Source organism: Copadichromis virginalis, linkage group LG11, assembly GCF_057382275.1.
Source record: "Copadichromis virginalis isolate Kocher_CV1m ecotype Utaka linkage group LG11, C_Virginalis_male_GT1.1, whole genome shotgun sequence".
Lineage (NCBI taxonomy): Eukaryota > Metazoa > Chordata > Actinopteri > Cichliformes > Cichlidae > Copadichromis > Copadichromis virginalis.
In genome coordinates this window covers 28,896,697-28,923,297 of record NC_140628.1, presented here as the reverse complement: position 1 = coordinate 28,923,297, position 26,601 = coordinate 28,896,697, and the positions used below count along the sequence as shown (strand labels likewise).

Below are 26,601 nucleotides of genomic sequence, written 5' to 3'. Positions count from 1 at the left end.
AATTAAAGCTCTGTACATATCTGTCCTCATAAGTGCTACTGAAGCAGCAATAATAGACAGCCTTGCCATTAGTGTTACATCGGGCTATGTGGTATTTCATGCAATTTTCTAGGAGGTCACATTTATGCCATGTCTAATCCTAGATAATTACTATTTAAAGAGTATAAGCCATTTCAAATTGTGAAAGATGCCACTATAAGAAGCCCTCTATTATTGTTAACTGCAGTATAAGCACAATCTTGGCTGCTTAAAACTGAGATATGATAGTCTGATATTAAAACTTTAAAGTACCAATTAAGATGTATGGAAAATGCTGCCAAGTTGGCATCTTACCATATGGTAGCTTAGTACGGCTTATTTCTGTTACAGCAGTGTGTAAATTACGAATGACTCATAATAAAGAACGTCTCCCCATCTTTCCCCAGTGAACAATGGGAGCTACATCAGGCATTTTTTCAGCCTATCATTAGTAGGTGGTAATAGTCATAGACAGGCTCCTTAGTGCACTTGTTTTAATCCAATGGGCAGCTCATAAGATAAGTTCTGGCCTATAGTGGTTGACTCTTTTTCTAGAGAAACGAAACATGTGCTACAAACCTATTATAATTTCACGATCATGATTTGAAAGCTGTCTTATTCTGGATAAATGTAAAACTAGACTTAGATTGTGTTATAAATGTGTTGAAATAATCATCCATCCATCCATCCATTCGCTTCCGCTTATCCTTTTCAGGGTCGCGGGGGGCGCTGGAGCCTATCCCAGCTGTCATAGGGCGATGGGCGATCATGGCTCAAGAGTTGGGAGTTCGCCTTGTAATCGGAAGGTTGCCGGTTCGAGCCCCGGCTCGGACAGTCTCGGTCGTTGTGTCCTTGGGCAAGACACTTCACCCGTTGCCTACTGGTGGTGGTCAGAGGGCCCGGTGGCGCCAGTGTCCGGCAGCCTCGCCTCTGTGGCTACAATGTAGCTTGCCATCACCAGTGTGTGAATGTGTGCGTGAATGGGTGGATGACTGGATATGTAAAGCGCTTTGGGGTCCTTAGGGACTAGTAAAGCGCTATATAAATACAGGCCATTTACCATAGGGCGAAAGGCGGGGTACACCCTGGACAGGTCGCCAGTCTGTCGCAGGGCTAACACACAGGGACAGACAACCATTCACACTCACATTCACTCGCACATTCACACCTAGTGGCAATTTGGATTATCCAATTAACCTATCCCCACAAGCTGCATGTCTTTGGACGGTGGGAGGAACCCGGAGTACCCGGAGGGAACCCACGCAAACACGGGGAGAACATGCAAACTCCACACAGAAAGACCCCGGCCTGATGGTGGAATTGAACTCAGGAACTTCTTGCTGTGCGGCAACAGTGCTAACCACCGTGCCACCGTGGCTTAAATTATACACAATCTCAATACAATCTTAATCCCCAAATGGTAGTAACAGAAATCATCTGGTATCACAATCTTTTGGTAGCTTTTTTGACCTCAGTCCTCTGTATGTGCAGCACACAGCACGTGTGACTCCATCCAGAGCAAAGCTACGAACAGTTGAATATATTTTTCTAAATAAGTTTAAGACCAAATGCATCCATTTGCAGAGGCTTTATCTGCTCCCTGGTCTCATCAGTATTTATCATGCTTCTCTGCCTCATTGAGTTAACATCATTAAGCCGTTCTGTAAGAGCAAGTAGGAGCAGAGGGCACGTGAGTCTTGGATAATTATACACCTATTTATGATGCAATAATCACAACCGTGATTATCAAAGTATTGAAACTGATCAAAAATAACAGTTTTACATTGGAAAAAGTAACATAAATACAGATTACTTCTGCATACATGGTAAACTGCGATTATGGTGATACTCCTTTACATAAGCAAAATGCAATTCGATTAATCATCAGCACATCAATATTGTTTTCAATGTAAACATTATCAACAGAAAATATGCATAAATCAAACTCGACAGTGAAGACTAAAGTATTCATGAACTAAAATACAGGATTTGCAGGGCAACAAAAAAAACTAGGGCAGGCCCTGAAAAAGTATTCGTTTTTTTTTTCTTTATTCCAATTGAATATCATAATCTTATGTGTCTTCAATAGAAATGTGCAGTGTTTTCATTTTCTTACTCTGAGAAACTGTAACTCTGTTACATGTGTTATTCAGCACCACAGCAGCAGAAGCATCTGAAGCAAAGCTCAAAATAATGAAATAAAGTCAAGACCCTTCAGGCAATCGCTGAAACTTCGGAATAAAAAAAACATCATCTGGAACACATCAAACGGTGTAGAGAAGTGGAGAAACTAAAAAGAAAAAAAGCCTTTGCTGTGGGAATTAAAATGTAACTGAATTTATATGTGTAATATAATTCTGATAATAATACTACCATTTGTACCTTGAAGAAAGACATCGTTGCACCATCTTTGACCACGCCGTACTCGATTTTGGTCTGCTTGGCAATGTCGTCAGCTGAGTCCACAGGTGAATCCATTCTTTCCACAGTGAGGAAAGCTGCTAAATTAGCTGTATAGGATGATATGATGATGAGCGTGAAGAACCACCAGATCCCACCAATTATCCTGGTCGACAGGGCTTTGGGCATCAATTCTGAGCCTGTAGGCAACGTAGAGTGAGAGACTATTAAACAATTAGCTATATAAAACTGTACATGCCAACAGTGTAACTGAATAAAACAAATGCAGTGACATGACCATGCATTTTTGTTAATTGGTCTGCAAATGTTTTTGGCAGTGCCACTAGTGTTGATCAAGGTACTGTCAATGAGGAAATGGAAACTGATGCGAGCTTGCCAGGTTAGCCACACTCTAAGCTTAGAATTCGAAAATGGCAGATCAGATCAGTAAAACTGTATGGTGCTTAGAGTTTTACATTATTTTTATTTATTTATTTTTTCAAGCAAGATGAAAATGAAATAATTGATGTGTTTGATTGTATTCAGTCATCAATATTTTCTTAAAGTCAGCTTTGGTAAAGCAACTGCAAAAGAACTTAATCTGTGAAAAAATAGGATGTGAAATCTGATGAAAAGCTTATTTATTTATACCCTCATGGCATTTCATAACTTATCATTTCTTTACATTGAGGTATTGTGTCAAATCATCAACACCAGTATAAAAATGAGAAGAAAATAAAGGTAAGCTATAATACCTAGCCGGACTGACAGTGCACCTCTGCATCAACCTCGACTTTGAGTGGTCCTCTGCTGAGTAATACTATGTTTACAATGGCTCACTGACTGGTGTTAAAGTTACTTTATATCTCATCTCTGACAACCTTTAAAATACCCTTGTGCTTTGTGCACTCTGTTACTTTACTGAGAAGATTTACGAGGGCAATTCTGAAGAGTAACAAGCCCACAGAAGAGGGGCAGAGTGGTCACCTCTTTAACCTCTTCTACCAAATTTGATTGGATTTGTCCTTTGTGGTCTGACAAAGACTCTGCCTGGTTACAAACAAGGGAAGACAGTAGCATCCTTTAATTCACTATGACTTCAGAGATGGAAGATCCAGATGCATTCTCTTGTTGCACTAAAAATGAAGTGAAGCAACGTGTAACTCAATTGAATTCCACACTATAAAGCGCTGCTGTCAGCAGGGAGCAGTATATGGTGCTGTATCAGAAAACTCTAATAAATACAAAAAGCAGATCAGTCATGTAGTGCCAAGGAAATAAAATGGTGTCAATATACCATACAGTTCTTTGAAGGTCTCTTGTAAACCGAGGAAATAACAAAGTACTTTCTGGGAGAACAATACAGATCCTATGAGTAGCCAGCGGTTCACATCTTGGTGTCCAGGAGCTACACTGCCTTTTTTGACATTTCAGAAATGTTTCCTTTTTTAGTGATCAATTAACAAAGTAACAGATGAAACAATGTGTGTATTGATTAATATTTTACTATTTTGCAACAAAACATTTTACTTCTGGTTAGCTTTCTCTTGCATCCAGTATATATCTAATGCTAAGCTAATTAGCATTATGGCATTTTTTTTTCTAAACTTTCTCAGAAGAAATGTCGATATGGTTATTTCCATAACCAATTAAAGTATTTCTAAAAATATATACAATATATATTACAAACAGTGTATATATTATGTTTAACAAGCAAAAAAAATGGTTTTAAACTAGTTAGCTAACCTAGCTAAAGCAATATTAAAATAGCCTATTAATCTTTAGCTGAAATAAAAATTCACTGTCCCTTGATGTATACATTTTCCAGTAAAAAGCGGTGAAACTTCTCGTATTATATTGCATACTCTCAAAAGAAAATATCATATTTTACGAGTTAAAAATTAACTCATAAGGGCTTTTTAGGCGATAGAGACTAAAAATGTTTAAGATTTTCCTTAATAACTCACAGACTGCTTCCAAAACACTAGCAATGTTTTGATAAAATTAACATACATGTGCACTAACTAAAGGTGAAGTTGATATCTTTTCACTAATAAAGACATGACTATAATATTTTAATTCTATAGGCCACTGAAAAAAATACATCAAACTAACCCATTAGGCTTTGTCTCAAACAGGAGTAGTCAGCAAAATAATTACATTGCTGTAGTACTATAATAATTTATCTTTAAAAAAATGTTTAGCCTATATACTTTCAATTTAATATAGATTTTGAGTACTGCAAGCTATAACTTCAAGGTAAAAATGTATTACTGAAATACACTGATGACTGTGACATTACAGATGTTTAATCTGGTAATTAAAATAAACTGACAATACAGCATCCAATCATTTGGATGTATTTATTTGTGTAATGCATTATATAGCATTTATATTGATATATTTTTGTTATTATAAAATAAAAAAAAATTAAATTTAAATGTATATTATCAAAATATTTTCATTTTCTCATGGTAAGGTATGTCATCATCACAAACAAGCATGATGCCTACAATTGTAAATGTTAAAACATGTCACAGTTGTGTCTTCTTACCATTGCATCAGATCTCTCCTATTGCACATTATAAAGTTCTTATCGCCGATACAGCAAAGCAAATCCTTTCTCACTACAGCATTTGATTTGCTATACTTTGCTAATTCCACTTAAATGTGAGCAATAACAATGCTTCAAAAACTATGGTCATCGCTTAATATTGAAAAAAAAAATAGCCCGGCTGATTTTTGAAAGTTAATTTGAACTGAATTATGTAAAAATTGTAGTGTTGCATTTTTAAGTCGTAAGATTATGCATTATGCAGTACTAGTTTCGGTTGCTCTCTTGTTCACAAGAGGTCGCCACAGCAGGTGGCTCCGGATTTTTGATTTATTTTGTTTCCTGATGCAACCCTACAGGGATTTGCATCTCCTGCCGGAATGGAACTAGAAATCTTTCACTTGTTATTGAAGGTCTGCATTATAGAGGCATTTTGATTCTATATTAATATTATAATGTTACGAGTTCTATATCATGTTGAATGAATCTATTTTGAAATAGTTGTTTGAGTTGTAAAAGGATTTTTCCTTTGTTTTGTAAGCTAATGCATGATAAATATACCATCTCTATAGCTGCTACTAACATCTCAACATACATTCATCAAAACACAATAATTAAGAAGTCTCTTTGACAGTATGATGTTATTTTCTTCTCAATAAACGAACAGATTGCTTTGCATCTAATAATGCCTTTTGAGTTGTCATCCTTTGGGGGGAGAGTAAGAGTTTCTCTTTGAATTTAGAAATGCATCGTGCTAAGTATGATGCACCTGGTTTTTTGGAGTGTTTCTTCCCGCAAGCAATGTCTCACCTCAACACTAGCACTCGGCTTTCCCATGAGAATAGCTACCTGCACTTAGCATTCTCTTCTACGGAGTCAGACAAAAACTCCTTTTCCAAGCTTGAGGCTTTTACTTTTACTTAATTGGTTTAAAATAAGGACACTTGTGAATGGAAATGTTTGTCCCATTGCACGCAAAGTAGGCTAAGTTAATTTTGATGCCATTCTAAAAAAACACAAGATACAAAAAAAAGCAAGGACACTGCTCCAGTTTCTCAACCAGAGTGAGAGAAACCCACCTCAATGTAATAATGTGTAAATAACAAAATAAAGAATGCTATATTTAAAATTTCAAAACAAAAAAATCATGGTAAACATACATTCACAATCCTATTTATATTATGCAGGGAGATGTGCTTTAATTAATAAAGAAACGATGTCATCACAAATATCAGAAACTGCATTGCAGTGCTTATTTTGCAGAAGCCACTTTGCAAGAAACGTTCAGACATGATGTGAGCAAAAACCTACCGAGACCCCAGGAACACATCTGAAGCACACAAAGTGTTTGCTTTTGCACCTCCTCATATTTTATGTTCTTTGTGTTGTCTAGGACACCTCCCTCCCACAGACAAGCTGGTAGATTTTTTTGGATTTTCTCAAACACGTCCATTTGCATTTTAAACATGTCAAGGAAATGGCTTCCGTCTCAGCTGCTGTCACTGTGTTTGGCAGACAAGCAAGGGAAGTCTGTTTATGTGACACAGACAAAATATAACTCGCTGCAGATCCCACCGTGCAGCATGTGTGCAAGGTACCATAGCACAAATGTGTGTCACCGAATCCCAGAATCAGTCTGCGTCGTTGCTTTTTTTCACGTCGATGCATTAAATGTTGAAATATACGTTTGACTGTACCTCTTTAAAAATTCACGGAGAAACAGTTATTGGAACACTAACCTTATATTAACTTGATATCCTGGTGTGAAGAAATTTATTCAATGAACTATGAAGAGCTGATTAGCAGCAGACGCAGCTCTAGTCAGCTCCAGCAGGCTAAATAAGAAGAACTGGAGCTGAGGCATTTACAGACAACACTCTATGAATTATAATGAAAAATTCTCCCCAGTTTAGTTTAATAATATAGGCTACTAACTAGCTCATTTTGTTTTGATTTTCTTTCTCCTCTCCCTTCCAGCCCACTGGTGCTATACTCATAACCCTCTGACTGCACCAGCAAATTGGCAGTGCTGCTATGCAGTTTCACAAGAGTGCCGCCGAATTTCTGTGCTTAATGAATTGCTGAATGTGTTTGCTATCCTTACGGGCAAAGATCCACTGCCGAGTCTCACTAAGCCTCCTTGATTTGTCTTGTTACACTGAGGTTAAACATTTTTGTTACGTTGGTCTTTTTCTCCACAGTTGACTTCATTATGTTATTTCTGGGCCTTTATTTGCCTACCTATCCCTTTCAGGGACACCTAGCAATGGCCTAACAGCAAACACTTATTTATATCCCTCTGCTTTTACTTAATAATATTACATCGACAATACGCTTTTTGATCTGACACTAAAATATATGATGACTGAGTTCAAAATTATAAGGCATCAACAGTGACATAAGTTGGTGGGCTACTTGTTGGACAGTTATAATTGAAACATATGGATTCTCTACACCCGGCCACTCTTAGCACAAGCCAAGCAGTGCTGAACACGTCACAGCAGCCAGTTCGAGCATAGCTGACAGCTGGCATTTGTCAAACATGTTCCTCAACTTACCCTTTGCGTCCTCAACATTCAGAAAGCTCTTGAGCAGGGCCAGTGACTGTGTAACATGGAAATAAATGCAACGATGTGTTCCACCCTTACCCGCCAATCTCTGACAAGTGTCTGGCACATACTCTTCCCTTTTTAAACAGCAGGTAGGTGACAACAGCTTCCCTTTGTCATGTAAGACTGAGCTCGGCAGTTGTTCTTGACAGGTAAATGTCTTATGAAACAGTCACGGAATGGAAATCATGGAGCTTGTCAGTTAAAGAGGCAGAAAGTGGGAGGTGGTGGTGAAGAGAAAAGGAGGGTGGGGGTGACAGGATTGTTTCTGACAGGAAAGAGGATGTGTGCGCCGCCTTACCTTGTTGCATTAAGGAACCAACTCCAAACCAGAAGCTGTTGAGCAGGGTAAAGTTGTTCTCCACCACATCTGATCCAGGATTGCAAGGATGGGCGTCATACCATTCATATGGACTGAATCTGGGATTAAGAGAAGTTGGAAAGGAGTCAAAAACCTCTACCAGTCACAAGATCAAAGAACAATAGTATTATATCTTTTACATCATTCTTGAACAATGTTGAATAGCACTGCTATTTCAGAGTTTCATATTTGGTTTAGAGTAAAAGAGATAATGATGCATTAGACAGCAACTCTACAAGCACTACTTAAAGCACGATTAATTGATTATTAGCAGCAAATTAAGCTGTAAATACGACCTTGGACTGATTATTAGCCTCTACAGTTGATCTGGTGAACATATAAGCAAACATCTGTCAAGCTAAGGATCAACACCAATAATCAATTAAGTAATTAATCTAGAATTTTGTCTCCATCATCTGCCTTAATTCTGGGTAGTAACTGTACAGCTAGTTTTAGGCCTTTTTTCACTAAGAGTAGCTCTCTGATAGTCTTTTAATAATACAAAGGAATAATGCAAGCAATAGATTTGTGGGCTTTAACACAAAAACAATGAGTTACAAAAACAAAGGGGAGTCACTATGGGGGACTCCGGAGTCGGTCGGTTATTTTGGCCACGAACATGGCCATAACGTCTGGGTGAAATATGTATAATATAGTTTATATGCAGTAGCTGGAATGGTTATATAGGTGCAAAAAAATTTTCAAACTATTATCAAATGTCACATCAAAAATTTAAATACACTGGTCCTAGTTTTTTAAGCCTTACCTCTGGAAACCCCCTTGACTTATTCCAACATGCTTTGTAGTTAAAGGTGACGATTGAAGCATTAAAATACAATTTTTCAGAGGGTGTAAAATGTCATGTTTGAGAATGTGAGGAATAAGGACCCCTGTGCAACTTTCCATATCTGTGACACCCACCCTCCACCCCATGCAACTTTACTGCACAGGAGGACAGAGGCTGGGAAAAAGTATTAATATTAACTATATTTTATTCTGACGTCCTCGTGGCAAGAATTGTGTCATCATTACCCCGACGTGTCTTATTTGCTAATGTGGCAGAATATGGCATTAGACATAATGAGTTACTAAAACAGTCCACTGACTCTCCTATACTGAATCTTTGGTTGCATATTTCTGTTCTGAAGGGATATGGCAGGAATAATCTAGAAAGATTGAATTAACTAGAATGTATATTATGAAAAGACTAATAGACTTCAATCTAATTACACAGCGCAGAAATATTTTCTAATATGTCAGCAATCTATTTTAATCTGAGGGCGAACTGAACCGATGGGTAATCATGAAATAGACAGAGGCTTTTCCAGGCGTCATTCATTAATTCTAGTCTTATTTAGGCATCCAGATATATGAACTGATGAACATTAAAAGACTGTATTTGCCCACTGTGATCTTGCCTAAGTGTTGTTTCCCATAGACTAAAATGACAACAGCCACATATACTCACCAGTGTTACTATCTTTAAGTGTAGCATTCGCGACTCATCTGCCCTTAATAACATGTACAGACATCAAAGAGGCCTTGGGCAGCTGTTGTACAAATGTGGTGCTCTCTAACATTTTAATGAATTCCTTCAGTCTCATTTTGTTTTACTTTAATCTTAAATTGAAAGCCTTGGCCATGTAATATGTGATAGAGGCTTGGAAAATAGGAGAGATTTTTGCAGCCAAAATACACACGAACAGGACTTAAACAGGACACAAATGAGGAAAACCAGAATGCCTTTTTTCATTATTTCAGAGCATCTCCTACATAGGCAATGTGAGAGTACTGATTCAATCCTCCTGATTTCTCTGCTAATGTCTAAAAAGGTTGTGCTGTCAACCAGGGCCATAAGCATGTTTCAGACTTCATGCAGCAGCCTACATGCAGTAGAGTGATGCTGCGGAACAAGGTACTCTCCCGGGTAGGGACTGCAAACGACAGTTTTTTGGATTCATTCAATACATCATGTGTTGCTGATATATGTTATTAGATTTACTAGTTGTGATTTTAGTAAAAAGGGAAACTCTAATACAACATTTTTTTTTGTAAATTCTCCTGTGGCCATACTTCCACTTGATGTGGACTTTTTGATCATATTTTCTCGCTGTAGTTGGTAGGTAGCCAAGCAAAAGTGTACGGATGACACAGTGGCTGAAGTATTAGAGATTTTGGTCTCACTTTGTTATACGTGTACCTTCTTTAGCTAAATGCACATGTCCCAAATAACCATTAATTTTCCACCATTACAAATGCAGAAAGCGACTATAGGTTCTGCTTTCCACAGTGTTTGATAATGTGGCTATGAGGGAAAATAAACTTCATTTCTACACGACCAAGAATATAGTTAGACCAACTGCATGCCCATAGAAATAATGACCTGGAGACAGCTTGGTAATTAAACGTAACAAAGCAAAAGCCTCATTTTTGCATTCACAAACATTAGCTTGCTAAATATATACTACTTCGGCACAGTTTTTAACTTTTTTGTCAATTTTTTTCTGTTGAAATGTTAGTGCTGCCAGTTATTAAATTACATCTATTTTCAGACTATAATAACAGCACTCCCTGTTGTCTGTGAATGATTTCAGTCTGGATCATTGGAGGACCAAATCAGCATCTGTGATTTATTCGATGTGGCGAGCAAAGCTTACCCAAAGACATGTCTTGCAATTAGCTCTAAATAAAGTTGATCTCATAGGAAGCACACAAATACCAAGACTAACTAGACAAGAAAAAAAAAAAGGCAAAATGCGCTGATATTGCAAACTGATTTAATGTAGCACATTTAATCTAAATACACCTTTGTGGTTCTAAGGATTGTAACATTTTTTTAACAACAGTCTATATTTTTTATTTAATTCCCACAAAAGGACCAAGTTCTTAGTGAAAATCTAACGGTTTTAAAATCAACACATATATAGTGTTGATTCCAATCTTTGCCTGCAAACGCTGGATTTTGTGGTTTAGAGATTTGTTTTTAGGCAACAGAAGTAAATTGTATATTTGGTGGGGATATTTCTTTTTGAAAGTGAGACTGGCTCATGGAAATGAAGGAACAGGTCACCCAGTGCAAAAATGTGTTTTCTTTAAAAACAACAGAGCTCCTCAGCACAGAGGAATAAACTATAAAAGGCTTTGGAAACACAGGTAATCATTCTTAGTAGGATCTGTGTTTTGTCAGGTAATGGTCTTAGTGGATCTTTGAATGGATATCACTATTCAGATCCTTTGGATATCTCTGTATAATAAATGTAAACGGATCAAGAAGCCACGATATCTTTACATATTGAATATGTTGTGTAAAACCACACACTTGCTTAGTTGTGTGTGTTAAGCGTGTTAAACAGACAGTGAGAGTATAAATGCTCATCCACATCAACAAGTTACAGAGATTTTCAGATTTATTGGTGAGGCAATGTTTTTTCTTCGGATGTATTATCTTCAGGTTATGAGTGTGTGTGAGGCAAAAATATTCAGAAATCATCTCTAATTTTAATATATAGGCGATTTTTCCAGCACAGTGTTACAGCATAGTTTATATGCTATTTATCTGTGGATAAATAAGTGATCCTTCAAATCATAAATATTGTATTTCATATATTTCTAATATGTTTGTTATATTTATTTGCCTAATATCGATGACAATACACTGACGCAAATGTCCAGCATTTGAAATGGCCTATTTGTGCTTGGAGTAGCCCCCTCTCTGTTTTCTGTCATCTGCTTTATGCTCAATTATGACGCACTTTTAGGGATGCGACTCAGCTATCTAGGCCAGCCTTCAAAAACTTGATGCAACAATTTAAGATGATTTTGCACTTATGTGAAGCCACTCCAGAATTTGTTTGGTCTCACAACAGCAAATGAGGATAGAGTGCAGCTGTTTGCTCTCAAGCCCCTGAACTCCTTTCAGTGCTCGCTTTTCTATAACTTCCTCAAGCACCACTTTGCATGAGAAGCAGCAGGAAATACAGACAATGACACTAAAAAGATATTCATCATATTCATGACCAAAAAAAAATAATTTACAAGTGAGATACTTCTCACCCAATCAAACAGATAATCTCCCTCCATTAAAACTGTGACTGACTTGTACCAGCCTGGAAGTTCATTATTTATAATATATGTGAATGCTGGTGATCAACTATAAATAGCCTACTCTGATGCAATTTTACATCAGGTGTATATATTCTTTTCTTTTTGCATGGCTGAATATGACAATTATATATATTTTTTCTTATTTTAGCTCGAGGCGAAATGAGTACTTTTTGAAGGGTTAGTTCAAGATGCTTTGCCAATTCCAAAGACAGCACACAGGAAACAAGAAATTGCCCTCTGAATAGGACTTTGCAACTCAACTGGAGGTTTTTGTATTCCTCCCCAACTGCTGCGCTGAAGAGAGCCCATGCAGACAAAACTGCCTTGATCACTACCCAGCAACTAACGCAGTATGATGAACTGGCTTGGGTACTCGAACCCCAGTCTGTGATGATAGAGTAAATTACTATGTCTACTGGAAGACCTCACAGAGAAATAGCATGTAACTTTTGCACTTACCTGGCAATGACAAAAAGGACACAGCTAACACCCAGGTAGGCCAGGAGGATGTAGACCCATATGTCGGGAGTCATGGGGTTCAGGAAGGAGAAGAAGCCATTGTTGGTAGTATTGGGTTTGCGATACAAAATGCTGATGCCCATGCTCATGAAAGGCTTGGAGAAGTCGATGAATTTTTCACGTACATAAGTGATGGTGAGAGGAGCGACTGCCAAGTCTGCTCTCTGTATTAGGGGAAAAAAACACAACATTTATATAGATATTTATTGACTATATCAAGTTATCAAGTTATATCAAAGTAGACACATTTTCCCAATAGATGAAATGGGGTCCCATTTATGAGGCTTTATATAGTGTCACAAGAATGACATATGACACCATACAGCGTCATGCAGTGAACAAGGCTGAACATGTCGGGATGAGGTGCATTCACCTATTATATGTGTATGACTACATATTCTGGATGTTACCATTTGTATTGACAGCCCCCACTGCTCCCCTGCACCATGGCTGGACAGGAGGTTAATGAAACCAGCTGCTTAGTTCACGCTCGAATACCTCTTTCCTCCAAGAAACGACACAGCTCACAAGGGGAGGCTTTCTTTACTTTCTACATAGTGAGCAGTGGGAGAGAACCAGAGTTTGCTCATACATCAGTTCACCGTACAGCTTTTTAAAAATAAAATTAGGTCTCGTGTTTGCTTTGGAACTTTATGCAAAACTTCAAGACCTAGTCCTATGTGAATTAAACCTGCTAAACCTACGCAAACCTAATGAAATGAAAATTACCCAAATGATTCACCCATTCGACTTCTCTGTTCTTGGAACTCATCTATTATATAGCATACTCTATGTTTGCTGATAGTTGATACCATAAAACAACTTTTATTCCAAGTTGTCCTCTAAGGATCTTGGGGCTGTTCTCAACATGAATTACATTTTCTCTGTGTCCTAGGCAGCTCTTCTATCAGATTCGTATGGTAACTACCACATCGCAGTAAATAAAGGTTCGAATGACAACATTTTCCCTTTGCATGTGGCACTGCGGATTACATACTCCTGCAGTCCACGCCATGGTAGTTAAATGCACAGTGGCGTTTTCTGAAGAGACAGAAAAATGGGAAAACCAGCGCATCATGCTGTGTATCGGCTGTTTCTCTTAAACTATTCAAATTTGTAGATCACACACTGCTCCCTCTCTTCTCTACTGCCTTGAACCAACCTGCCACTCAACCGTAAAGTCAGCCAGCATGCGATTCCACAGATCCCTATGGAGGGCTAATATACATGCCGCCTGTCCTTGTTCTGCTTTGTGCTTACCAACACAAACTGGGCACAAGCAAGATAACCTGATAGTGCCCTGCTATGTGCCACATGGCTTGGTGTTATCTTGGTTTGCAGATGGTGGGCATCGTGGTGTTCTGTACCTAACAGCCTCGAGGATTCATAAAGTTACAACCATCATGATCTACATGTTTACAGCCCACTGAATGTACACAGAACGCAGAGTGCATAACAGTCTTAGTCTGTAGCTATTTATTACCGGTATTTTGCAAATGAATAAATATAGCACACTAAAAGGTCATTAACTAGTAATAACTGAACAACCAACATTTTATTTCTTGATGAAACACTTGGATGTAGTTTTTAGTACCAAATATCTGCATTTTATAGTGGGTTATAAGGATTGCATAGGATGGACATATGTTGCTGGCATGTTGACCTTTTTTTTTTTTTTTTTTTCTTAATTACGGATGCACTGATAATTGGTTGCAGCAAACGTCCTTGTTAGCTGCCACCAGCCTATCTGCAAACAAAATGATGTTTTCTGATGGCAGTGGCTGATGTTTATCTCTTGTGTCACATCAATTTCACGCTCACTGTATTTTTAAAGATAGTGCGTAAAGCTGAATGGGTTTTAAAAAAAAGTTGATTTATGTTCATCAGGAAGTTTTCTTTGTTTCCAGTGCATGGAAAAAGTGAGAAAAATAAATAGATCCATGTCTGCTTCTGGTCAAACTGTTTGTTTGGTTTTTTTTCAAACGTGACTATCAATATGGGCTCTGAATTTCACAGCTGGTGCATCTCTGCCTTTTATGAAATATTTAGAGCTGATAGAAGTGCATACTGTGTGTTGCTTCAGTAGAGTGGGTTCTAATTGCAGAAACCCCCTCCTCTGAACTATGCAATGGTTACTGAAGATAACAGGCGGCAATTTCTGATATAGGAATGCTGAGGGAAGATAACACATACGGTATGCCTAGCCACTTTTACATGCATTTAAAAAACCGCTAGTGGAAAATAAATGCACAGTGAAATACATACAAAGCACATGAGCATAGATGTACCTCTTATACTATACAATGTAGTCTCGAAATATACAAAGGGTTAATTATGAGGCAGGGATGGTGTAATCAAGAAACTGTCACTTTGCATCAGCTGAAGGTTCAGAGTGTCGTGGCGTGTAACTGTGATTTACTCAAGGGTGCCTTGGCAGGCGGGACATGTTTTTGCTGTTGTGGCAGCTGAACTTTTGTCCTTGCAGCTATGGGTCTGTCACTGTCACCACCATATCACGCTGCTGTCTCACATAAAAAATAAATAAATAAATACAAAACTAAAGATAAAAATAACTAGCAATCAAAATGACACCTGTCCATCTAGCATATGCTGATCATAAGATTTTTGAGGCCTTGGAAAATGTGCTATTTAACTGAAAATAGGGTAACTACTTCTTGTGCAATAAATCTAATCAACTGTGTAGCAATGTAGACAAAGAGGAAGTGGGCTGACTATAATCTTCCAGTGTATCTGTCGAAGCAAAGATTAATTGCCATGACAGAAACAAATGATGTGTTAAGGACGCCTTTAACATTTGCATCACAGCATGATTAAAGTGATCATCTATTGTGACTAAATCAAGTTTAACAAGGCCTGTTGCATCATTTAGCACCTTCTAAACAATGCCCTTTGGCACTGCAGTGAGCTTTGTGACTGCACAGAGGAAAATAAAGCGCTACATGTTACACAATGCTAAATCGTTGCACTTGGCAACACTGCAGTTTCTCATTCAAGTCTCCAATTCTGTGGCGAGTAAATCATAACTGACTTTCATTTTCATACTAAAAAATATATACGGGTTTTATTCTATTTCTGCCACATGTAGCTATCAGTGTGAAAATCTCTGTAAGCTACAGGGATGAATGAATTTAACACTAAAACTTGCATTTTGTTCACTTAAACAGACAATTGTGCAATTATGCAATGCAGTGATGATTTGAGGGTACAGTGGGCAAGCTGATAGCAATAAAAGTACAAGTCTCATGCTTCAGGACTATTTTTATCACTCAAAACCAACTATTTTCCCTGCTTTCTACCTAAGACCCTATCTCGCTAAGCCGCAATAAACTGTTATACAGCTTATCTATCTGTATCACAAGAGGGGAAGCAATGGGGGGCTAACATAAAGTAATTATAAATACACAGAGAAAAGATAAAAAATGTCAGCTACCTTCTGTATCTCATTGTTAAGAGAGAAACAGAAGAGGTGAAAACATTCTTTGTTGTTATCTGTTTTATAGAAATATCCTCCTTCCAATGCATGTATAGAAAAACAGAAACTTTCTGCACAGCATGTCTCAGTTTGACCCAAAGCAAAGAAAAAATACAGCTGCAGTATAGTTTGAAGAAATCTGTATCCTTACAGTTCTCCCATATCATCTCAGGGTCAGATCTCTTGAGCTTGCCTTAACGTTTACGTTTCAGGTCTGCTGAATTACGATCAGCTTATCCATACCAGTGGAGTAAGGAAAGCACTAGACCACAAAATAGAACTGACTAAAAATCCACAAAAAAATCGTCTTGCATCCTTGGCCATGTGATAAGAAGCAGTAAAAGCAATAACCAGCAGTATAGATTCCAATCTCCTCTTCTGCTGCTATTTACAAAAGCAATAGGTATAAAAAGGTTAAAATAGACCATATGTGTGCATCATAAAAGCATTTAAATCTATTCCTTTTTCCAAACTCTGTTACTTAAGAATTTCTCACTTTCTGTAGCTATAGACTAAATGGTGTTACATTGCTGTTTATGTGTGTTCAACAGCTTATGTTCATATTTAAGCTGAGTGCAAAGGTCGTAATCACCAGATGCCACAGTTTTGCACTGTTTTTTTTTTATTATTTTTTTTTTTTTTATTTGGCTGGAAGCAGATGAACAGACTCTGTGGCCACCTGTGAGTCCTCTCTTTGAAACCAAAGAATGCACCAATAACGTATGTGTTGTTTAATGATGGAGTCATGCATCTCCTTTTCGTGCCAGCTGTCTCTCCCTTTGGTAATCTATTTGTTCCTCTAAAGGTTATTGTTATCAACACGGATCTAGCAAAAAGCTTGGACGGAGAAATAAAGTGCTGCAGTGGGAGCCCACCTTTTCCAACCCTTTCAGCACCAAGCCATTGACTCCTGCCATACGATTCCCTGCACTAAATGCCACTTAAGCTATTACAAGTTTTCAGCTGAGTACAGCGCTGACCCGATGGGGCTGAGGACAAAGAGAGAGCACTGACAGGGACACTTATGAAATGCCAGCAGAGAATTGCCACCATCGCTTCGATGCGAAGCAGTTTCATGGCCACTGAGGCTTTGAGTTTGACATAGACAGCTACGATTGGTCGCTATCCCTCAGAAAGATGATTGCCATTGTGTTTCCCTGAATCTATGCAGCGCTACGTGCTCATCCTAGATCTGTGGTTTATCCAGCTGAACAAAATGGCCTGTCTTACTAAATGACATCAACACACTTGTAACTTTTAGGCAACCTTGACATAATTGTGCCATAAATGTAACTGACAGCTTTGTAGGCTCCTTGTGACTTGTACTCAATCATAACTATATCACTGTCCACATGGAGGACATAACCTGTAATTCAGCTCAATGGCATGCTTTTGTAAGTGCGCATGATGATGCGAAAGACTGTTTGGAGCATATAAATCAAAGTTTAAATCATTACACTTTGATAATAAAATGATTTCTTGTTAAAAACTCCCTACAAATAAAAAATAGTCTGGTTCATAACCACTATAAAATTACAAATTTGATTGTTTTTGCTTCTATTAAACACATACCTCATTTTGTCTTAAGCTTTGGAGGTTCTGGTAGGCGTATCTTTTTTTTTATTGCTTTGTTTTGTCTTTTAAAGATTACAGCTATATATCTATTATGCACATATGAGCATATAATGCTTCTGGTCAAAAAAAGACGTCAACAAGGAGTAAAACTTACATGTTCTATAAGTTCCCTAATCATGCCGTTCCACAGGCCCTTGTCATCCTGGGAGCCATATTTCCCATCAGGCACCAGACGGATCTCATACGTGAAGCCCAGGATGTTGGCCAGCTCTTTTAGCAAGTCGATGCAGAATCCTTCGAAACGGTCGTTCCCAACCAGCGCCTTGTCAGATTTCTTAAGCATGACATATGGCTCCTCCTGCTCAGACCAAAAAGATCAAATGAAAAGCAATGGTGAGGTCAGCTTTTTCAATTTGTTTCAGCACATGAACCTAATTGAAGCAAAGTGATCTGAGCTGACGAGTCGCTGTTGCATTTAACAGGCAGTGACAGCAGATTCAAGTACACAGTGTGGATATAGGCAGTGGTAAAATATGAAAGAAGGCTGAGGTTGTTCCTACATTGAAGTATTAAAGAAACGGGACCCGAGCTAAAACAAGATGGTAATGTAAAGTAAAAAATTTATATTGCAGGTATTTATATCAGCATCTAGTGATTCTTATAGTGATGGCAATGCACACAGAAGGAATATTTATATTACCAATGAGCTTAGTTAGTGTTCAAATAGCTAAACCTACTGTCTCCCACTCACTGACCTATATAGCTGGTGCACCGTTTATTTTATGGTCAGGTAGCTGACACTCTTTACTGGCCTGTAATATCCTGCCCGGATGCTCATAATTTAAGCTGTATAAAAGCTTGATTAGGAACAGAATGCAGCAGTGTAATGGAACATAGCCACTGTGTTGCCTTCATCAGTTGTCACCAACCTCCAAGGGAGAGCAACTGAGCTGATGCCTGCAGTGACAATGACTAACGCAGAACCGCTCATAAATGATTTCCTTTATTTAGTGCCTGTTACCATTTCTCTGCCAGATAGACGAGCATATCTCACTGTGCATTTCAAAACATGTTGGTGTGTTTATGCAAAAGCTGTAATACAATTTACTGCCTCCAATAGCAAGATGTATAATTTACAAACTGAGCTCAGACGTAGGGTAATTGATTCTCTATCGAAGGTGACCCCTTTCTTTATATTTTTTCCCTCAGCTGTAGCTGGTAGAGCACTAAAGAAAATGATGTAGTCAAGAAGGGGGAGGGAAAAAAAAGTCACAGTACTCTTTTAGTCCCCCAGAAAGTTATTTTAGGAGAAAATGAGGGGTGGGAAAAATAAAAAATAAAAATTTACACTTATAATTCTGTTCAGTTGTCTGTAAAAGAAGGTGTAAAGCAACCCGAGTATCAAGCAGGCAATAATTTATTTTACGCATCCTAGTTAAACTTACATGCCCATAAAAGTGTTCAGTAAATGCTCAAGATCTTTGTTTGTCTACAAAATATGAAGCTACTTGGACATTACAATCGGGATGACCTTTTAAATAAATAATAAGTTATGAATACTTGATGACAATGCATTCCGAGAGCAAGTGCTTAGCAGCAAACTTTGCTCAAGTTGTCCAATTAACTTGATCAAAAAGTTTGCATGTTAAGGGAGAAAGTCATTACCATCTGTTTCTAGCCTTCCAATTCTTGCTATTCCCCAAGGTTTTAACTCAAAGCAAAGTGTTTATACCAGTTCTATGCTCACAATCGCAGCATGGGCGTGCATAACAGAAAGGGAAGGAAGGTGGGCCTGCGCAGAGACATTACAGGCAATGGAGTGCAAACAATTAATGTAAGGGGAAAAACACATTAAGTGCCTTAATCTCTTCTACGAAGTTATCACTATAAAGCTGTCAGACGTCTTCTCCATGCTTCACTGGAATCAGTTTGATGCAATGCCATTACACTAAGACGTGAGATTGATATTAAAGCTGGAGCTCTCTTCGGCAATTTGAAAATAGTCAGTTTTATGATCTTAAACAAATGATATCCAAAGAAAAAGCAAATTAAGGAAAATGTTGGAAAATGTTAGAAATACTCTTTAAGAAGAAAATGAAGTGCAGATAAAAAATCCAAAATCTACACCACTCTCACAGAAATGAGTCTGTAACTACTAGTGCTAGTATATTTTAGTATAGCACTAAAATCCTTGTTTCATGTCTCCTGTATAAGACAGTATTAACATAGATGCCACCTGATAGGCATTAATTATATCCCACCTTGACCTCACTTCTCATAATTATAGCTTTGTAGTCCAATATAGGCTTAATAACAGTGTTTATCATTGTAGCTTGTGTAGCTGTCCCAAAGGGGTGTACAGGCGAACATCTGGGCAAGCACCTTCCTGATAGCTATACAAAGACCCCAACAGCCAGTGACAGTGTTAAGTACATACCACTGGGAATCTACAATACTGTACAAATGAAGGTAATGTGGATCTGGCGGAGGGCTTGCCAAGTTCTTTCTATCTGAACATGTAATTAATGCATTCTCAGGAATAGTTTATTGTAGCACTGACTCTTTTGTTTCCTTTTTTTTTCTTTGCCCCAGGGCTTCTCAAAACTGACAGGTCTGTGTTGTGTAGTTGCTTTTGCTATAAAAAAAAAAATCTACTATCATATCTATGATTTGTGTCAGTATTTGTGTTATTTTTAGAATTGTCAGTACAACATATTACTGTATCTAGCAGCCACTTCTCTTCCTTATAGTGCAGTATATTCAGTATAAAGCACGCCTGAAGAATTCTAGTCTGCAGTGAACCAAACAGAATGAAAAGAAGTAAATATATGGCAAGGCTTGGATTGCAATGTGTTATCTATAAGACGGACAACTGGGAAGGTATGAAGGGTATGGCATATTTTACGCCAGGCTAACACAGGTGACCTACCAGGATGGTGGTGATGACAAGGGAGCGGTTAGCCAGAGAATCCGTGATGTTCATCCCTTTTCGCTTCGGCACTTCTGTGATGTTAAGACCTCCAGACGCACTCCACTTCCCCACCTGTGCAAAAGGAAAAGTGTGTAGCTAAGTGTTCTTTTTCTGTTGATCAGCAATGACCTTAGCAGACTCTGCCGGCAACCATCTCCCACATTAGTGCCAGGCTGAACACATCTCTGGCAGCATTAGATGATTGGCTGAGTCACCTTTTATCAGCAGGCCAGTATATTTTGGGGAGTAGGGGGTTAGTTAAGCATTAAGCATTATGGGTAAATCAAAGAAACTGGAACAATGAACTGCAATGCGATAAGTCAGATAAATGAAATCACATCAAAACATTTTTATATAAATGTAGAATCTATGTAATATGAACATGTGTACAGAAACGACTGTGTATTAAACCAATAGAAATATTGAATATTTCAAATATTACAACAAGCTCACAGTAAATTTAAATGAAGTTGGAGAATGGGGATGCCATTAGGACTGCATTGTGAAAGTAATTTTGCTGTACAGCCTCATATAAGCCAAGAGATTTGAACAAATAAAAGGAGTTATACATGCATGAAGCCCTGAAGCAAAAAAACTCTGCATATTGTAGAGACACTCTCTGGAACATATCATTAGCACAAATAGTCCTGTGGCTGTCGGTAACAATCTCTGTTTGCAAATCGAGCTCTCCACCAAACCCTCCTCCCATTCTTCCCTCTTTCTCTATTACTAGAGACAGCGCTTTTAATATTCACTGGGATTTGTGCTTGAGGTGGATCCATTTAAAAACTTGCTCCCCACCCCCACCCCAGAAAAAAAGCATGAAAAATGTTTGTTAATGTCCTCCCTGCCTAATCCAGATAAAGGCATATGCTCTAATTTGAAAAGCACATTAGTTACAGCTTGTCACACAACCAAACAGGACTCCAGGAGAGAGATTTAAAAATATCTGAATGCTTTCCGCTTTGCAAAATTCTTTCTAATTGTACCCAATTAAAATTAGCTCAATTCATTAAACATGATTAGCAAAAGACTGGATTCAAAAGTTATTTACTCATGCATCCACACGGAGAGCATTACATTTATTTCACCCTCCTGAGCATGCCAGTGTTGAGTGAAAGTGGTAGTCTGAGAACCTGTTCATAATTCCAGCGTGAGCTCAAACTTAGGCTAATATTCAATTACAATGGATTAGTTGAGAAAAAAGTCCACATCTTAATAGGCTCAAACAGTCAAAGCCGATTCCACGGATATACAAGGGGAAAAAAAAAATTCCAGCAATCTGCAGCATGCTGCCGGATCAACCCTAGCATGCATTAGAGTGGGATTTGTCAGATGCACAATGAGAATGCACTAATATGGCATCAAATACTTTTAGGAGATGACTGCGCTTCAACTTAATTGACCACATGCAGGACAAGATGCCAATAAAAGAGGGAAGAAGAATCATTTCAAAGCTGCAGTATTACAAGCTTCATTCTGGAACAGAGGAGTTACAAGCTGAAAAGCCCCTGCTATTATATATTCTTGAGCCTTTAGGGAGTACTTGAAGAAGTCATAATGGGACTTATCCCTATTTGATGTATTCATAATGTATGAAAGCCTTTTAGTAGAGAATAGCTGTTGTAATCCAGAGGCCTTCCAGTATAATAAAATAAGTTCTACAGTAGGAACCTTTTAGTCCCCCACACCCCCTTTTTGTGTGAAACATGTTTATACAGCTCATTAACACCAAACAGCATTTTGGGCATCACCTCAAATTATCATTAAGAGAGGCAGCAATTAACACCCTAATGTGTACCCTAATCCAATTTGCTTTATGATCCACTAACTTATGCTTATGTTGAAACAGCCAATTTGCTTCCTTGTTAGGAGGTAAATGATATTGCCAAGTGTGCGTGTATTCAACATTAAAAAAAATCAGAAATATGCATATATATATATATATATATATATATATTTTAATGAGCAATTTTATATATTCTTTTGATGAAAATTCTACATTTTATATACTCCTTGCCGTGAAACATTGCTGTATGTTTCACCTCATCTAACAAGGATTTACATTAAACAATAGTTACCTTTTCAAGTCCATCCTCCTTTAGACTGATGATGTCCAGGTCAAAGTCTGTACGTAGACCAGTTGTTTTGTTGAAGGACAGTCGACCCGTCAAACCATCCCAGTGGGACTGAAAGACAAAATATCTACATATTTTACCCAGCATGAGCTCAAACTACCCATGTTTCCAGAATTTAGTGCTACTGCATACCTACTTTCTGACACCTATATACAGTACACATCTACCCATATACCTGTATATAATATTTTGATTGTACCGCTCCTACATGTTTCAAAAACTAGAAGGTGCAAGGTACGTCAACAACAGTAAGAAACAACAAACCGGAGAAAGATGTTTAAGTCCTATCAACAGAACACACTACAACATACTTTGACGTTCACGGAAAGCAAATTCACACCCACGCAGACATGAACCAAAAGTACAAACACAAATCACACAGGCTGCATTTTCTTTTTTAATTACATTTTACATTTCACTGCCTCCAACGCATTTTCCCTTCAGACTATGGAGTTAATTAACAACCGTCTCCCTTTGCTTGATTCCCCATGAGGGGAAAAACATACAACTGCCCCCTATTATGATTCCCTGATACCTGCCACCTCCACAGACGTGTGCACAGGCAAATACATGCAGGCCCGTACTAAATACACGAACATACCTCAGACCATTGCAGCAATCATAAAAAACTCAGGAAGTAACTCTACTCATTTTATTTTTGTCTCTTTTAGTTTTATGGTTGCGATTGCACCCCAGTGTGTACACCACAGCATTGTAAGGTTTTTTTTAAAGGGTCTTTGTACATGGTAATGAATCTTTACATATCATAAACACTTTTCTGATGTTTAAAATCTAAACTGTGACAACACTACAGGCTATAGCTGTCCAACCACCATGTAGCTTGCCAGAACATGAGAATATTGAGGCTTCAAGGAAAAATTTGTGGCACTCTGCTTTTCCAAACACTGTCATACCTCATTCCCACTGGCCTATTGCCATATAGGTGGGTGGTATGTTCAAGCAGCTCTAATTCAGAGAGTGACATAAATGCGTCAGCCATATCACATCGAAAGGGCGAAGTCGACCTTCAGAATATGTCACACTCCTGTCTTGAAGTAAGCGTAAATTAGGCCTGAGTTTAAGCTTTCATAACCTAAGACTTACGATGTTTGCATAAGAACAATCATGTAATAATATTGAATTTACTTTAATCCTTTCAAGATGGCTAACACTGGCATTTTTTTAAACTAAATACTGCAGACACACACAGACACCAGACGTTTGTAAGATATAGGGTGTGCAGACTTTGCAGGCAAAGAGAATTGTGTCTATTACTGCATCTCAAACAGCAGCGGGATTTTATAGCTCCTGTTCCAGTTGGCAACGTGTAGCCAAAAACTAACAGAATATATATCACATTTCAGTGCATAGTATATGTAGTAAATTCCTAGTGTTGTTAAATGATTAAAAACAGCAACATTGTGAGTAAAAGGTAATAATACAGTACTGTTAATCAATAAAAAACTTTTAATTAATTAATTAAAAAACTTTAATTAAAACTAATTAGCTTTAATTAAAACTGCTTAATATACAGTTACACCGTTTTATGTATGTTTCACTCATCAGTTTACCCATCTTCACCCGTCTTCCTTTGTTCTATGAATCAAATGATCCAATTTCTAATTACAGAGTCGTCTAAAATGAAATGAACTGAACTCAGATATCTGTGAAAATAAAATACTGCAAATACAGTCTTAGTGTGCTTTATAATTTCAGGTCTCTTCAAGTGTACTGCTGGGAAGTCCAAGACACATAAGCACATGCACTGCTATCCCTGCCACTAAGAAAAAGGCATCTCCAGGCAACTCAAAAATCATACCACCTTATATTTTCACTTGAAACAAAAAAAAGTGTTTCCTGTTCAGCAAAGTCAGATGATGATTTGGCTATAACACTGTATTTGAATGCTTACTGGGAGTCTACTACCATTTATAGAAAGACCAGACCAGAATTTGTTCTTTCAAGTATGCCATCTGTTGGTGAAGCAAAGTCTTGGAGGAGCTACTAGTCGTGGCCATTTAAAACCTCCCACACACCCCCACTTTCTTTCTGAAAGCAATGCATTAGGGCAAAGAAAGGTTATACTTATTTTCCTTTGGAGCCCCAATTCCACTTGTGCTTATCACTGAACAAGGCTGCAAGCCAGATGATGTTTTCTCTGCACTTAATTTTCCTGGTAATCTAGACTAGAAAGGGAGTGGCAACTGATACTCTGTATTTGGGGTTGTCCTGCCCAACAAATGGACCACACAAGGATCTATAGACACGTCTACTCTTCCCTCTCTTTGCAGCTTGGTTGCAGATACAGATCAGTGGACATACATTAATGAGAGAGACTGTTTACTCGTTGCTCCCTTGCTGCTTTTATTAAAGGCAAAGTGGAGTAAGTGAAACAGCATGACACAGGGAACATGTTTTTTTTTGTTTTTTGGGGGGGAACACGTGAAGGTGACCATCCACAATGACAGCTCTATTGTGATTTTGTCCTACCTATTTTCAGCGTTGGGTTTAACAAATTTCAAAGAAACATAATGTACGTCCTCATTTTATGTCGCTGTGTAGGACTGTAACTTGAGGATTATATCATTAACTGGCAGTTATGTTCATTTCAAGTCAGTATACAGAGTAATATGACTGTAATATAACGAGTAGTGTATTGAATTACTTTCTCTGAGGAGTAATTAAGTAGCATACTGCATTTTTTTTAGGAAAAGTAATTACGTAACAGTAGGGCTGTGCGATATGACCAAAATCTCATATCCCGATATAAGAATTCTATTGTCCCATAACGTTATAAATCACACAGATGTAACATTTTCTGTAAATTCTGCGAATCTCGGGCAGCTCGTCTTGCGTGAAGTGTTTCCAGCTGCGCGTCATGTAGCTGGAGTCCAGTGTTTTAACAGATGCATGAAACTATACATTTTTAGACATAAGTTGTAACGGCCGCCGTTTTCTTTGTGAGTATTCATTACACGGCGTGCTGCGGGGAAAAGCGTGTTCTAACGTTTGAGTCTAAAGTTTATTTTTTAGCACCTGGTGGCTCTTTTTATTCTCATCCGTAAATAATCTGCTCTTTCACGTGATTCAGTTTATTTTGAAAAGTCTCAACAGGATCTTGAGCTTTATTGTGAAAGGTTTATGTGGAACATAAACAAGCGGACACGCGGTGCTGTTACCATCGTTGTTGCTAACCACAATGCATAAAACAGGCGCTTTTCCGTCCGTAGTGTGGTTATATTAAATATAAGAGAAAGAGAGAACTTTAAGAAATTAATATAGCCACTACAGTGACCATCAAAACGATGAAAAAATATTGTCCTAAACAGTTTATTTTGCAACACCACGAAACAAACGATAGCGTAAAATGAAACGATAGACGTTTTTATATCGTCATCTGATATATATCGTTATATCGAACAGCCCTACGTAACAGAATACTTTTCTTGTATAAAAGAGTGAATGGGTATCAGGTCAGTTATTATAATGTACATAGAAAATTTCCTCTCCGTTATCATAGTGGTGTTTGAGATTCCTACAAGAAAAGTGACCAAAGCTGACCACAGGACTAGTCACAAACTGGTCACAAATATTGACCATATATCAAACACCACCAACACATCCATTTTGCCAAATAACCAAAAAAGGTTTCCCACAGTTGTAGAATCTTCTTTAGAAAGTAAAGCCTGTGTACAGTCATTCAAATTTGCTTTAACTGGAGTTATTTTCTTAAGTGAGAAAAATGTAACTTGACATTTTCAACTCTTCCCCACCACACACGACCACACCCGTGAAAAACACAGATACAAATGATTCTGTTGTTTGTACAAATGAAGATACAAATAGTAGCATCTCTGCA

At 37.9% G+C, this 26,601-nt stretch overlaps 1 protein-coding gene across 2 annotated transcripts in view; it reads right to left on the bottom strand.

Moving 5' to 3' along the window:
- The window catches only part of grik3 (glutamate ionotropic receptor kainate type subunit 3), a 96,968-nt gene that overhangs the window by 5,099 nt on the left and 65,268 nt on the right, over window positions 1–26,601 (bottom strand). The window contains exons 8-13 of one of the 2 annotated variants that reach the window (XM_085471877.1): window positions 22,686–22,793; window positions 20,563–20,676; window positions 17,788–17,991; window positions 12,506–12,729; window positions 7,883–8,001; window positions 2,401–2,642 (exon numbers count right to left, since the gene is read on the bottom strand). In XM_085471877.1, coding sequence (XP_085328003.1) covers window positions 2,401–2,642; window positions 7,883–8,001; window positions 12,506–12,729; window positions 17,788–17,991; window positions 20,563–20,676; window positions 22,686–22,793 — 1,011 coding nt within the window. The remainder of the gene's footprint in view (window positions 1–2,400; window positions 2,643–7,882; window positions 8,002–12,505; window positions 12,730–17,787; window positions 17,992–20,562; window positions 20,677–22,685; window positions 22,794–26,601) is intronic. The other variant, XM_085471878.1, reaches the window with a different exon arrangement.